The 14508-nt window shown below is 38.9% G+C and overlaps 1 protein-coding gene across 1 annotated transcript in view; it reads right to left on the bottom strand.

The window, feature by feature from the left end:
• PLCZ1 (phospholipase C zeta 1) overlaps positions 1-14508 on the bottom strand; it is a 48890-nt gene extending 34382 nt beyond the window's left edge. Inside the window, exons 1-3 of the mRNA XM_057491288.1 lie at positions 14405-14508; positions 13106-13259; positions 1307-1538 (exon numbers count right to left, since the gene is read on the bottom strand). Of these exons, the coding sequence (XP_057347271.1) occupies positions 1307-1538; positions 13106-13259; positions 14405-14508 (490 nt within the window). The remainder of the gene's footprint in view (positions 1-1306; positions 1539-13105; positions 13260-14404) is intronic.

The raw sequence follows: 14508 nt of genomic DNA on the forward strand, positions 1-14508 counted from the left end.
CCATCAGTAGATGAATGGATAAGGAAGATGTGGTACATATACACAGTGGAATATTACTCAGCTATAAGAAAAAAAACAGATCCTACCATTTTCAGCAACATGGATGGAGCTAGAAGGTATTATGCTCAGTGAAATAAGCCAGGCGGAGAAAGACAAGTACCAAATGATTTCACTCATATGTGGAGTATAAGAACAAAAGAAAACTGAAGGAACAAAACAGCAGCAGAAGCACAGAACCCAAGAATGGACTAACAGTTACCAAAGGGAAAGGGACTGGGGAGAATGGGTGGGAAGGGAGGGATAAGGGCAGGAAAAAAGAAAGGGGGCATTACGATTAACATGTATAGTGTGTGGGGGGCACGGGGAGGGCTGTGCAACACAGAGAAGACAAGTAGTGATTTTACAGCATCTTACTATGCTGATGGACAGTGACTGTGAACGGGTATGTGGGGGGGACTTGGTGAAGGGAGGAGCCTAGTGAACATAATGTCCTTCATGTAACTGTAGATTAATGATACCAAAATAAAAATTAAAAAAAAATACTTTGAGCTCTTAATTTCAGTAAGGTCAAGCACTGTACCTTAATGGTGCTCTTTCTGCAAAAAATAAAATATTTTATTCTACTCTACATTATTATTTTATTTAAAGCTATGCATAAATGAAAAAATGTGAAGTCTTTTGCCCATTGAAATATGGGGAAAAGATCAAAAATTATATGACAGACTATTAGCCAAAATGTTCATTTAATTTAAGCCAGATGACTGTATATAAAAATGAAGGAAAAGCAAAAAAAATTTTAATGTTTATAAAATATTTTAGATAATTATATGTATAGATACTGGAAGAGGTGGTGACTTTGTAATATTTGTCCCATAGAATTGTTTTCATGTGGCTAATTTAATATTTCTATACATTTTCATGAATATAATGTATAAAAATGGAAGACTGCCTATAACTTTGTTTTATCTTATTAACGAATATCAAGGTGCTTTTTTCCATTAGAGCACATGTAACAGAAACCTCATCTTGCTTTCCATGCCTGAGCTCATCTATGAACGTGAGGGATACAGAGAAGCAATTAAAAGAAAGGGAGCTGGACAACGAAAAAGGAAAGAATGGCATGGTTGCACAAGGTAGTTCTCTCAAAGGTATACATATACATTCTATAAAATACAAAAATAAAACTGCCAATATTTGATATTTCCAGAGGAAATCTGACCCATCTAAAATTTTGAGTTTTATAACTATAATCCATTAAAATATTTTGCTTATAAATAGTTGATAAAATTTTGAAATGCAAACATACCTTCTGGAATAGGTTCATATTTCTGAATGATCTCAGAAATAGTAGTTTTGCTTATGTTAAACGTATACTGTTCTTGCCTCAAAAATGCAGTCAGATTTTTTTCAAAGAGAACTTTTCGGTTTTCAGAATACGTGTTGAAAATCTCACTAATTTCTTTTCTGTGCGCAATAGTTCGATAAATTGATCTAAATTCTTCTATAGTGATTCTTCCTTGCTTCAGCCTGTCATTAGCCTATTAAAAAAAAATGACTGGTGGGCTCACATTGTGAATATAAAACAACACACAAAATGAGTACGTTAGAGTATTTGTGTAATAGATATAACAATTCATACATGAAAAATGAATCCTATGTTGGATTTGTATTATATAGAATAATAATTATTATTTCTTACATAAAACTACATGGAATAATGCCAAAGTCAAGAAAAGGTTAGTAGATCATTACCACTTAAAACCCAGTGGCCATAGTGGGAGTGGAAAGAGATACAGAGAAGATGAGGAGGCTAAGTTGTCTTTCAACTACACACTTTGTTTTTCTATGCCATTCTGCTTTGGAACCTTCTCAGCACCGTGCCAGACGGTATGCAATCCCATGCCACCCATATGCAGCCTGCACCATATACATCAGAGTAAATCAGAGACACTCAAGGTAATTGTAAACTACAAAATCAGCTGTGGTTGTGTAAAACCTTGAGGAAGAAGAATCTGTGTAATCAGAGGGTTGGAGGCAGGGACAAAGTAGGTTCCAATAAGAAAGAGTGTTCTGGAAAATTCATGTTTGAACTTTATAAGATAAAGAAAAGAAAGTGGGCTGGGTCCAGTTATTAAATGTGAGGTTCTCAGTAGGAAAATGACTAGCAAAATTAGAAGGTTAGTATGATTCGCTGTGTGTTACAACTGGAAGAGACAGAGAATTGCAGGAAAGGGAATAAAGAAGATGCAATCCAGGTGCAAGGCGGTGAGTAGAAATTAAAGAACAGGTGTCAGTGAAATTATGAAGACAGAAGTCAGAAGGATTCAACACATTAAAATTTTAGATGCATGAGGGAGAGAAACCAAGAATGTCTGGAGTTGGAGCAAGTTAAAATGACTAGTAGAATTATGGTGCGTCTTACAAAAAAAAGCTGAGGCATAGGAAGTGTACCTTAGAAGGACATGTAATTTCAAAAAACAAATAAATATATTTATTTATATTTTAACTTTTTTATTATATTGTAAACAGCTTGAGTACAAGGAGTATGTGTTGATGGGCCATTGTGTCATGGCAAAAAGCTGATAATTTGTAGACAGAGCTGACTATATTTTACTAGCTCCAAAGTATGTGTGATTTTGGATCTATCAGTTAAACTCTCTGAGCTTCATATTCTTCATCTGCAAAATGGGGATAGAGAGCACACTACCTATGTCAGCAGATTGCTGTGTGAATTGGAAATATACAGTGTATTATTGGATATACATTGTATTAGGTATCAGTGTATTATTACGCCTTATCTAGGTCTGCTTTCCTCACATCATCCAGCCTAGTGTCTCATCTTTTGACACTTCTGCCTATAAAGTGAACCCTCAGGGTACAACAGGGGACAAGCATGCTGGCAATGATCTCTTCATTTTCATCAGAAAAAGCTCAGTGGTGATTACCAAGGAGTTTGATATAAGGGATCCAAGAAGTGGTCTGAACTGGGAATCAAATATGAAGGGCACCAGGTTAATTTCAATGGGAACGTGAATCCATGAATACAGTGCAACCTGAAGAATCAGGAATAAGAATAAAGCCCAACTGGGGACGAGTTGGAGATAAGCTTAGGAGAAAACAAGGATCTGTGGTTGTCAAATGAGAAACTGGGCCCAGAGCTTATTAAACAATTATAACATCTTAAAATTGTATAATCTTAAAGTAATCCAAACTAACAATTACTTCAGAAAACTAAAGAGGTTCACTTTATTGTCTTTGAATTCTGGCTTCTGAGGTCCACATAAATTAATGTTGTAGAATTAAATTTATTTTATTTTAGCCCCATTTCACTCAATCTGTCATAAGATATTAAGCAAGTCAACAAAAATCAAAGTGTTCCTATTATTCCTAAACAGCTGGGTTATATAAAATTGTATCAATTAAAAATTACAGTCCTGCTGAATAACAATATAAAAGGAAATACATTATCTACAAAGTAATGAAAATTTTATTACTTTCAAGCAAGGTATAACCTTGGCCATCTGACATGTCCTCTGGTAACTTGTTCAGTTTTGTTTTTCCCAAAAGATCAAAGCTGTCATCTGATACTAGAAGGAATTAGAGATGTGAAGTTCGAACAAAATTCCACAAATCCAAGTAATTGCTCTAACTGATCAAACACAAAGGAGACTGAGGGTCAAAAATTAATCAATTTACCAAAAAGCAAAAATCACAACGAGTGAGAACCCTGTCACTGAAGGTGAGGAGTTCTAATTGTAGTAAATAGGTAGATGAAAAGGAAAGCAACAAGAAGTAATGAAGAAAAAAAATGGGGCCCAATGAAGAGAGCAATCACAGCAGGAAAGTAGGAAGGAAAACAATGAGCAAGAAAGATTTAAATCTGAGTGCTGAGACACATAACAGCAGCTAAAATTTATAGAGCACTAGCATATGAATGTCTCCCTTGTAAGGGGAAACAGAGCTCAGAAATCTTATGTAAATTGTCCCCCATCCCACAGGCATGGTTGACCAGGATTTGAACTAGCTCTAAAACCACACAGAGGGGAAACAAGAACGAAGAGAAGTCAGTGCACCATTACACATATTGACAGTAGATATGCAGAAGTACATTGTGTAAAATACCAATCCAATCCCTTCGGCTCCCTATCATATTTCTTCTTTGTCTTCAAGACAATACCCAAAGTGTATTGTGTAGAACCCAGGGCCCTGTAAGATGTCACTTATGGTTTCTGCTCTTACCCTTTTCTTCTTTGCGCCTCACCTGTACAGCGCTCTAAATTAGTTATAATGTAAATACCAAGCTGTCTCTTGCTATTGTACAGTCTGTTTCCTGTCTGGAATGCCTTTCTTTTTCTTATCTACTAATTCCTACTAATCCTGAAAAGTCTCCTCCTCTAGAAATCTTCCTTTATGTCCCGATGTTGTTCTCTGTGTCACTTCTCCGGGGCACATTAGATATCCCTCCTCTGGGTTCTTATTAGACTCTGTGTCCTCTTCTATCATTGAATTTATTACGCTGGAAAGAAAGTATAATTTTTTTCTACATCCCTTCTAGAATTGCCTCAGAGGAAGTTTGTCATCTATTTCTTGTTTCCTCGTCCCTGGTACTTAACAGAGTGCCTGACGGAAGGTATTCAGAATGTGCTCTATCACCTAACATTTTTATGATGCTGGCGAAATATGTCCATTTTAATCAGAAAAAGGAGTTAAATAGCTCCCTAAACTTAAGGAGAATAGGAAAAGATATTTTTAAATGCATATTACAGAAATTATGCAGTATCTCGGGCCCACTTCAGGGAATACTATAGCCATTAAAAATGTTACATTTGAATCATTTAAAGGTACAACACAATAATTCTGTAATGGCATTCTGTGTTGACAATACCTACACAAGTTGGGGTGAGCATTTCATCATATAGATAACTCTGGAATCAGAGTTAACTAATTATGTTGTACTCTTGAAACCAATATAATAGTACATATCAACTATACTTCAATTAAAAAATAAAACAATCTAAAAAAATTTTTGGAGTCCTGTTCCACTAATCCAGTGGTTCCTATCCTAGGGTCCCTGAACACTACAGGGAACAGAGCAGACTTCAGGAAGACTACAAATGAAATTGAGAGTAATGAAGCCATTTTTCTCTTGTTTAAAATAATGCTCATTAAGTGGTTATTTTTTACAAGCCATTCCAAAAATGACTTTATCAAACAACTCATTCAATGTTAGTGCATAATTTAAAAACATGTACCTTAAGAATGTAAACCCATGAAGGTAGTTATTCTTTTTATTCCCAATGCTTAGTACCAGACCTACCCTAGCCTAGGACTTAGTGATTGTATGTTTAAGTGAATGGTTAAATACATGAAGTTAAAAGAATATATTAAAATAATTCTATTGATAATCATTCAGATAGTACCTCTTCAGAAAACAGAATTAAGGTTTGCCATGTTGTTACTGTTTTCCATTGCTCAGTTTGCTAGTAAGAAGATGAAATGTTACTTAAAATAAATGACCTCATGAGAAAGCTGATCTATCAAAACACAGAATTAACTTTTAACACAAGATGAAGCATTTTAAATTTGTCTCTGAAATTACACTAAAAACAAAGTTTTCAAAATATGTTACAGGAAATGATATGATTTGCCACTGCTTTTTTCCCACAGTCTGTCATTCGAATTTAAACCTCTTGCCAACTTTGTCTTCTCCCTTCCTTCCTAACCAAATACATGACTCAGAGACTACTCTGGGTAATACGGATGCAAAGGCAACCTGTTACCGGTGCCCTCTGGGGGCTCCTGGTTTAGAAAAGGAACACAAACATGAAACTATTGCAACAGAATGTTACAGACAACAGACACTAGAAAATCGGGCAATTCCCCATGGAAGGACAAAGTCGTTTTTATAGAAAAGGTGATCCCTGGAGCTGAGCCTGCAAAGATGAGAAGGTGTTTGACTGAAAGCAGGAAGGAGAGGGGTTTATCCCAATCATTAGGGTCACAGTAAATAAACACAAGAAGGCACAAAACACGATGGAGATTAGAGCGGGTGTTAGTGAAGCTGCAGGGAGTGACGAGGCTCAAGTCAAAATTTTAGCCTAGAGGCCCTTGGACGCCATGTGGAGATTCTCTGGCTTCATTCACAATGAGGAGTTACTAATGAGCTTTACCAAGAGAAGCCATGTAGATTTTTGTCTCAGAAGGATTACTCTGGCAGCTGTTTACAAGGTAGATGCTAACATTAAAAGCAAAGAAACCAGTTTGTAGGGCTTTTCCAACTAATGTACATACAGGCCACCGGGGGACTTGTTACAATGCACAGCCAGCTTCCGTATGTCTGGATTCTGCATTTTTAACAAGCTCCCAGGGGATGCCAAAGATGCTGAGTAACACACTTTGAGTAACAAGTAGTTTGAAGACCAATTGCCTTTCAGTAGAAATAAGATAGACCTTAAAAGATTTGAAAATTGGATGTGGGGGTGAGGTAAGAGGAAGAGTCTGAGAATGTCTCAGGTTTCTGGCTTGGATAACTGAGAACAGTGCTGACATCACCAAGAAAATAGAGGAAAACAGACATTTTTAGAAGGAAAAATAAGTTGCATTTTAAGCATATTAAACTTGAAACATCTCTGGGGCATCCAGCAGAGACGGCCAGTAGACCGTTGGTTGGGATGGGAAGGGGGTTGGGTTTATTATAGGAGAAAATGCAACATGGATTCTGGAGTCAGGAGGACTCCAACGTGAGTTCCCACAGTGATGTGAGACGTGATCAAATTACATCACTGTTCTTGTCTTCAGCATCCTTATATATATAAAGAGGCTGATAAACAGCTTCCTTAGATGTTCGTTAAGATAATGTGTGCAAAAATCTAATACAGTGCCTAGAATAATGGCAGATAATGAAAAAATGGTAGCATGCATATGGCCTTGTTCAGGATAGAAAACGTGAGCTTCGTGCCCATTAACGTGGTAACTGAAGCCGTTGCAAGTCCACATGCAGTAGCGCCAAGGGCTCTCACACCTCCTGCTCGACACACCGAATCCGCAGCTACCCAGGGCCCAGTTCCCTCGGAAAGACATTCAGAAACTGAGAAACAAATGCTACACAACAGACAAACGAGAAAAACCCACACGAAATGTGCAGGAGGGTCTGAGACACGATCTCACCGTAAACCGTCGCCCCAGCATGACGACGCATGCTTGGGAGGGACCCACCACTCCCAGCTTCTCCCAGAGGCATGAAGGGCTTGGACCCAACACCCGGGGCCCCAGCTGTGAAGACTTCCACCCTAGAGAGCCCCGCAAAGCACCCGGCTCTGAAAGCCAGTGTCTGCAGTAAGTCCATAAAGCCACAGGTCTGTCGTAGGCGGTTCGTAAAGCTCAGGAGGACTCCCGGTGGCTCTGTCCCCAGGGCTCGGCGCAGAGGCCGTGACGGACACACCCAGGGTTTCCCTGAAAGAGGCCTACTTCCCTGCCTGGAGGGCTGCAGTCTGAGCGTCCCGCTGCCTACCTACCACAGGCCTGGGGCTGGCTGAGTCCTCCCGGCGACCAGGGAGGCCACCCCGGGTGCCCTCTCCCAGCTGCCCCTCCGCCCTCCTCCAGGTGGCCGGAGTCTCCCGGGAAGGAGCCCACATCTGGCTCCGCAGCTTCTGCAGCTGCCACGCGGCCAGTGAACCTCTCGGTGGTCTGGCTCTGGTGGCCAGTGGCACTCACAGTGGCGGGTGCCCCGGGACTGTAGCAAACAAGGAAGCAGTTCTTGACTGGCCATTCCCCCGAGGCTCAGCCCTGGGCCAGCACACAGAGGCACCTGACCCTCAGTTTTCTCCACAGGAAGCCTGCGGGCATATCCTGGAGGCTGCAGCCTGAGGGGCAGACTGCGGTTGCACACCCCCCGAGCGGCTGGCTGGGGCTCTCTCAGGACACTCTGTCTCTCTTTGTCTTGCTCTGGGTTGAAGAGTCTCCCTAGAGGGAGTTTGCACCCACAGGCTGCTGCCCAGCAGACACATCCCTTGATAGGCTGGCTCTGCTGCCCAACGGGGCAAGTGTTTTTGGATTCAAACACTGTAGCAAACCAAGAGGAAGTCCTCTGCGGGCAGTCCCTCTTGCTCAATGTAAAAGGACAGGACAACTTCCCAGGTCTATAGCATATTTCACTACCTCGGCCTGGAGGTCCAGCTCCCAATCAGCCTGCGTCTAAGTGCTGACTAAGATCCTCCCCTTTGGGGCACTGACAAGCCTTAGCACACGCTTCACAGCCAGGAGCCATTAAGAATAAACTAGGCTGCTTGGACCATGACAAAAGTTATGAGGGAAACAAGAGCTAGGGGTGGGCTGAGCTCTAAGGCTCATCTCCTGCATGAGACCATTCCTTCAAGACTAGGAGAGGCGGGTGCTCTGTCTCATGCTCAGAAGCCAACACAGAGAGTGAAAGAAAATGAAGAAATATGTTCCAAACAAGATAAAACTCCAGAAACAGACCCTAATCAAACAGTGTTAGGTGATATATCTGATAGAGTTCAGATAATAGTCTTCAACAATAAGAAGTTTCCTCAAAATACTAAAAATAGAACTACCGTATCATCCATCAGGTCCACTTCTTAGTATTTACTGGAAGGAAATGAAGTCACTGCCTTGGAAAGATGTCTGCACACACACACACACACACCCCTGCTGTGCTCTGCAGCATTTTTTACAATAGCCAAGACACGGAAATAATCTAAATGTCCATCAGTGGATAAATAGATAAAGAAAATATAATTTGGCTGTAAAAATGGAGAAAATTCTGTCATTTGTGGCATCATGGATGGACCTTGAGGGCATTATGTCAAGTGAAATAAGTCAGAGAGAGAAAGACAAATACTCTGTAATCTCACTTATATATGGAATCTAAAAACAGCCAATTGATGGATATTGAAAAACAGATTGGCGGTTGCCAGAGGCAGGGGTGGGGGATGGGAGAAATGGGTGAAGGGGGTCAAAAGTTACATCTTCCAGTTATAAGATGAATAAATACTAGGAATGTAATGTACAGCCTGGTGACCCAAGTTAGCAATCCTGTATCGTGCATATTAAAGTTGCCAAGAGAGTAACCTTAAAAGTTATCATCACAAGAAAAGAAAATCATGTCACCATGTGTGGTGATGGATGTTTATGAAACTTACTGTGATAATCGGTTCACAATATATACATACCTCAAATCATCACGTTGTATATACCTATAACTAATACAGTTTTGTATGTCGATTATGCTCAATGAACTGAGGGAAAAAAAAGAAAGTCAGGAAGAATGCTCATGAAGAGTTTGTAAAATAAAAAGAAAGAAAATTAAGAACTCGACTTCAAGAGGAGAGCAGAAGATGGGATGGTAGAAACACCAAAGGAGAAGAAAAGTAGGCAGAAGTGACATCACAAAAGTCACAAAAGGGGAAACTTTAAGATAAGAGGGATAAATAAAATGCACAGAAGGCTAACCACTGGATTTAACATTTCAGAAAAAAAAGGTTTTCAAGATAGGTGTAAAGGCAAAATGTATTGCACTGGATCATTGAAGAAGTAGAGAAAGAAATGTAAAGGATTCTTTCAGTTTATCTGCTGAGAGAATTTAACGTTTAGAAGAGGACATGGTGCTATTCATTTTTCACATAAGTTTAAAAATAAGCTTAGACTGTGAAGGACCAACTAAGGTAGGAATCATAAAGTTAAGGTGAAACCAAATCAAAATATAAGTAGCTAAATTAGGACAAGTTGCAGATTTTTAGGGTAGAGGCGGCAGAGAAATATTCTACCTCATCTCTGCCTTCTAATTTCCAATCCATTCTACACTGCTGCCAGATTGTACTAAAATATGCAATGTTTCCCTTTTCAAAAAATTTCAGTGGCTACCCATTGCTTACAAAGGCAAATCCAAATTCTGTGCTCTACCACTGAGGATTTCTACCCTGGCCAGAGCCACCACTGGCAGCTGTTTCTCACCACTCCCCTTCACGCGTGCCGTCCTCAAGCCCTGCTGGATCACCTTGTATTCCCCAAGCACTTCCTGCGCTGTTCTCTCCACACACTGCTTCTCATTCTTGGAGGTCCGGCAAGAATGCCACTTCCACCACAGCACCTTTTACAAGAGCACAACTCAGAGTCTCCTGTCTTCTCAGATTTCCTTGTTAATATTGCCTGTGAGATTTATGATGACCTTCTTATAAAATAGTAATTTCTGTATTTTCTTTCCTCCTTATCAGAGAGACAACACTTCTTTGCTTCCAGTTGACAGTTTCTAACTGCTTAGAGAATTTGAAGACTTACAGTCTTAAAATTACAAAGGATGCTATTTCATACTCAACCAGCAATCAAGAGCATTGTCTAAGACTAGCTAATGGCACAAAGTATATCCTATAAAATATCTGATATGCTATAAATTGAAGGCAAAGTTAAAAACAATAAAGATTTTTTCAGTAAACGGATAAGAAATTCTTAGGGAACTGCTGCTCAAACCATCACTCAATAATTTTGTAGAAAGAAGTTTAAAATATTTTGCCAGGATCATAAAGTTATATGTTCTTTACTCAAATGTTATAACAAAAGTTCACCTTATAAGAAAATAAATGCATGTCAGAATTTATGTCAGCTTCTTAAGAAAGCAATAAATGTCATGCAACTCTCCACAGTTTTTTGAACAATCATGGTTGATTAGCTAATACTTACTGAGGGCCTAATTTCTGCCAAGCCTGGTGCTAGGTATATTCACAAATGATATCTTATTTAATATTCAGAACAATCCCGCAAGACAGCTCTATTAGTATCCCCATTCTGCAGATTAAAACATTTGCTATGGGAAATGTCTGACTTGTCAAGTGCTACACAGCTAGGACCCACTAGGGTGAAGAATCTCCATGTCCTTTGAACTCGCCAGTAACAATCGCCCTGCAACACTGGAAGACTAGGGTCCCCAGAATCAGATCCATTATGATTCATTTTATTTACTCTGGCTAAAAGATGAACTTATGCAGTATGGACAGATCAACAACAAAAGCTTAAGCAGAAGAGTCAGATGTTTAAGAGCTTAATCTTCAGCCATCCAGAAAACTCAGTTAGCCAATACACCTTCCCTCAGCATTCTATTTAATCAACATTTTAATGCATACACTGCCATTTAACCTGAAACCACAAAGTATTATCTATTAGAGGGCCTAAGAGAATTATTTTAATGACTAAAAGGGATTTATCAGCATCATCAGCCTTGTTTATATGTAATTTATGCCATAAAGTGTTTGAGGTCATTTTAAAGAGGTTTCTGAAGCATCCTAAGCAACCTCTGCCCTACTAATTTTTATAATCAGCAGTGTTTTCACAGCCACTCCAAAAAGGTTTTGTTAAACGAAATAGACCTTCAGCTCTGCCATGTTCAAATAATCATAAATTTCAATTGATAAGCTATTATTACTTTACTTGTTATAATGGTTGGGCATTCTGCAGAATGCTTTTAATAGGGCCTGCATTTACTTAAGTGTATTTCAGACAGATATCTCTGCCTTGCAGATAATTCAAAGCAACCTGAGAATCACTGAATAAGATCGGTATTTCACATTTGATACAGATCTAATACATAAGTACCTCTATATTGTGTTGAATGTAAATTTTATTAAAGCAGGAAGCACAGAGTGGTTTCTCCCTTTGGGGGATCCCACTGGGAGAAAATTCTATGTTTAGAGTTCTTGCACAAGAAAGTGTGCTCTTCAGATGTGTTGTTAGATGTCAACAGATTAAATTCTTGATAGCTTATGGCAGCACATGCAACTTGGATTCATAAAAACCACTCTGAAACTCATTTGTCTGTTATAGAAGTCTCCTGAGAAGTTCTGGTTTTTCATTTTTGGAACCTCTTTGTGGTTTGTAAACATGGAGCTAACTCTTATTGGGAGCTTGTTGGAAGGCAGTTCTCCAAGGGTCTCCTATGTTTCACATGTTTTCTGAGCAGAGGCATCAACCTCCTTTCTTCTAGACTAGCTTTTCAAGAATGTTTGTGTAATGAAGAGGTAGTATCTCCCTCCAGAGGAAAAAGCAGGTTTGTTTACTGCCCATGATAATAATGAGAGTGACACCCTTCCCACAAAGAGTAGATGCACTTACTGCCCACAGTGAAAGATCTGGGATCCCTATGCTTGAGGTCCCTTCCGAATAACACAACCCATTGGGTGTGTACGTGGCACCTGGCTCACTTGACACCACACTTCGGAGACTGGGCCCTGGAGAAATGGGACCAAAATGCTGATACTGTGGCAGTTGCTATTTTTGTGAGTAACAAGTTTTCATTTTTCTCTGAACCAGAAGCCTGACTCTGCCAACATCCAGGACACTCTATCAGGCTCCCTGGTTAGCTTGCAAGCGAGGTACACAGCTTTCCAGTTTGTGTTGGCGGTAACAGTTTCAACTAGCTTGTGTTACCTGGTTGCTCACTTTCAAATCGTATTCAGGATTACTATCTTCCCAACTATCTGGATTGGCCAAGCCAGTATTTTTGCCTGATTCACTTAGAAATTTGCCATCTTCCTAGTACAAAATCCAGCCAAACGTTTGGCTATTTCTTCTTTTTTTTCATGATCTTTCTCTTTGTTCTCTAATGACAGCATTGAACCAGGTTCTTTACTCACTAGTTCTTCTCTCAGCAAAGGGATCTCCTGGCATGATTTCCTACTTTGAGGTGACCAGAAATTTTTCTCAAGAATTACCCATTCCTTCTATAAATCACTAACGTCCAACCCATTTACCATTTCATCATTTATAGGACTTGACCTAATCATATGACCAATCCTAATTTGACGTGAACATTCCTGGATACTCGGCAGATTGTTCTAAACTGGTAACATGGTATTATTGTATTACTTCAAATTTTATCATCAACCCACTTTACGTCTTAGCTAAGTTCTCCCTATCTTGATTATAAATATATTTAGAATAATTAATTGCTTTAATTATTAAGAGAATTAAAATTTTAAATTTCTTGATTTTTCATATGTATTTCCTGCAGAAAGCATCCAAGTAGCTATTGCTATTTCCCTATATTGGATTAAGTCCTTCCTAAGGTAAGGTAGGCAAGGGGTGGATGTCATCTCACCTTAAAAATGTATTTCACGTGAACATTACTGCACCGAACATCTAGTTTTTCAAGTAATTTCTGAGTTTTTTCTAGGTTAATTTTTCCACCTCTAAAGTCATCCCGAATCATAGACAGAAACCATGTATGAAGCACACAAGAAGTTAAGGAAATTCTCACAGGAAGTCATGAAGTACTTAAAATGCCTAAACAAGTATTTGATCTCTCCAATCTGTTTTAATTTTTATTTTTAAAGGATAGCCTATCCCAGGCTTAAGTGTCAAGATAATTCTATGATCAATAATATTTAAAAAAAAATTAAGTAGATACTATTCTGTAGTAAAGGCAAGAAAGGGCATAACAGAATGAAGATTACAGGAAAAGAATAAAAATAAATATTTGCAAACCAAAGTTATTACTTGGGAAATAATCTATTGCCTGAAGACATGGACTTGGGAAACAGCTGGACTTGAAGACCTGTCACCTGACCTTTCTTAACTTATGTTCCCTGATCTGAAAGTGGGCAAATAAATACTATGGGAAGGTGGGAGGTGTTAAATGAGTTCATAGACTATTAGTGAACACAGATTCTCCTACTGTGCTCAATAAATAGTAACCACATAATAGTATCACTACATTAGCCAAATGTCCAGCTACACACATGTCCAAAAAAAGAAACATTTTAAGTACCATCAAAAAGGATTAAAAATACCATGGTGAGTGTATACTTGGTATGAACAAGAAAACTAAAATACTCAAGGATACTTATATACAGATAAACTACAATTTGAAAAGCTAAGGTTGAGAAGAATTAATATGACTGTCATATTATGAAAATCATGAAAGATTTTTATAAAAATTGTTCAAAACTCCAATTTCAGATGATTAGAACTAATGAGGAGCCCTTAAATTTAATGACTATGACTTGATATAGCAAAGCTCATGTTCTTATAAAAAAAGATACAGGAACCTTGGGAGAGCTCAGGACACATGTGAAGGAAGAGGTTTACACTTACAAGCGGGCTTTAGTTCAGTACACTTCAAAGAGAATGAGAGAAGAATCAAGGGAAGGGGATAAATACAAGAGAAAGAGAAGGAAAGAGGCACAGAAAGGACTTCTGAGTGGATATTTGTTCTCCATATTTTCATGACCTGTCCAGTTTCTCCTCACTTAGGAGTCTCTCCCGATTAGCTGTTGTCACGAGTCCCAGATCTAATTAATTCTGTCCCTTTGCAGAAAAGGAATGTCTTGATATTCATTGTTTGTTGCCTCTGCGCCTTTTCTAAAGAGAAAGCAGAAAACACACAGGGGTTTATTGCCTTTGTTCTTTGGAGATAGCTGATGCTTGAATCCCACAGAAACCAAACACAAGTGTGGTCCCCATAACTTGCTGCCCTTGAAAGATTTCTGGCTTCTTGCTCAT

This window comes from Manis pentadactyla, chromosome 14, assembly GCF_030020395.1.
Source record: "Manis pentadactyla isolate mManPen7 chromosome 14, mManPen7.hap1, whole genome shotgun sequence".
NCBI classification, from domain to species: domain Eukaryota; kingdom Metazoa; phylum Chordata; class Mammalia; order Pholidota; family Manidae; genus Manis; species Manis pentadactyla.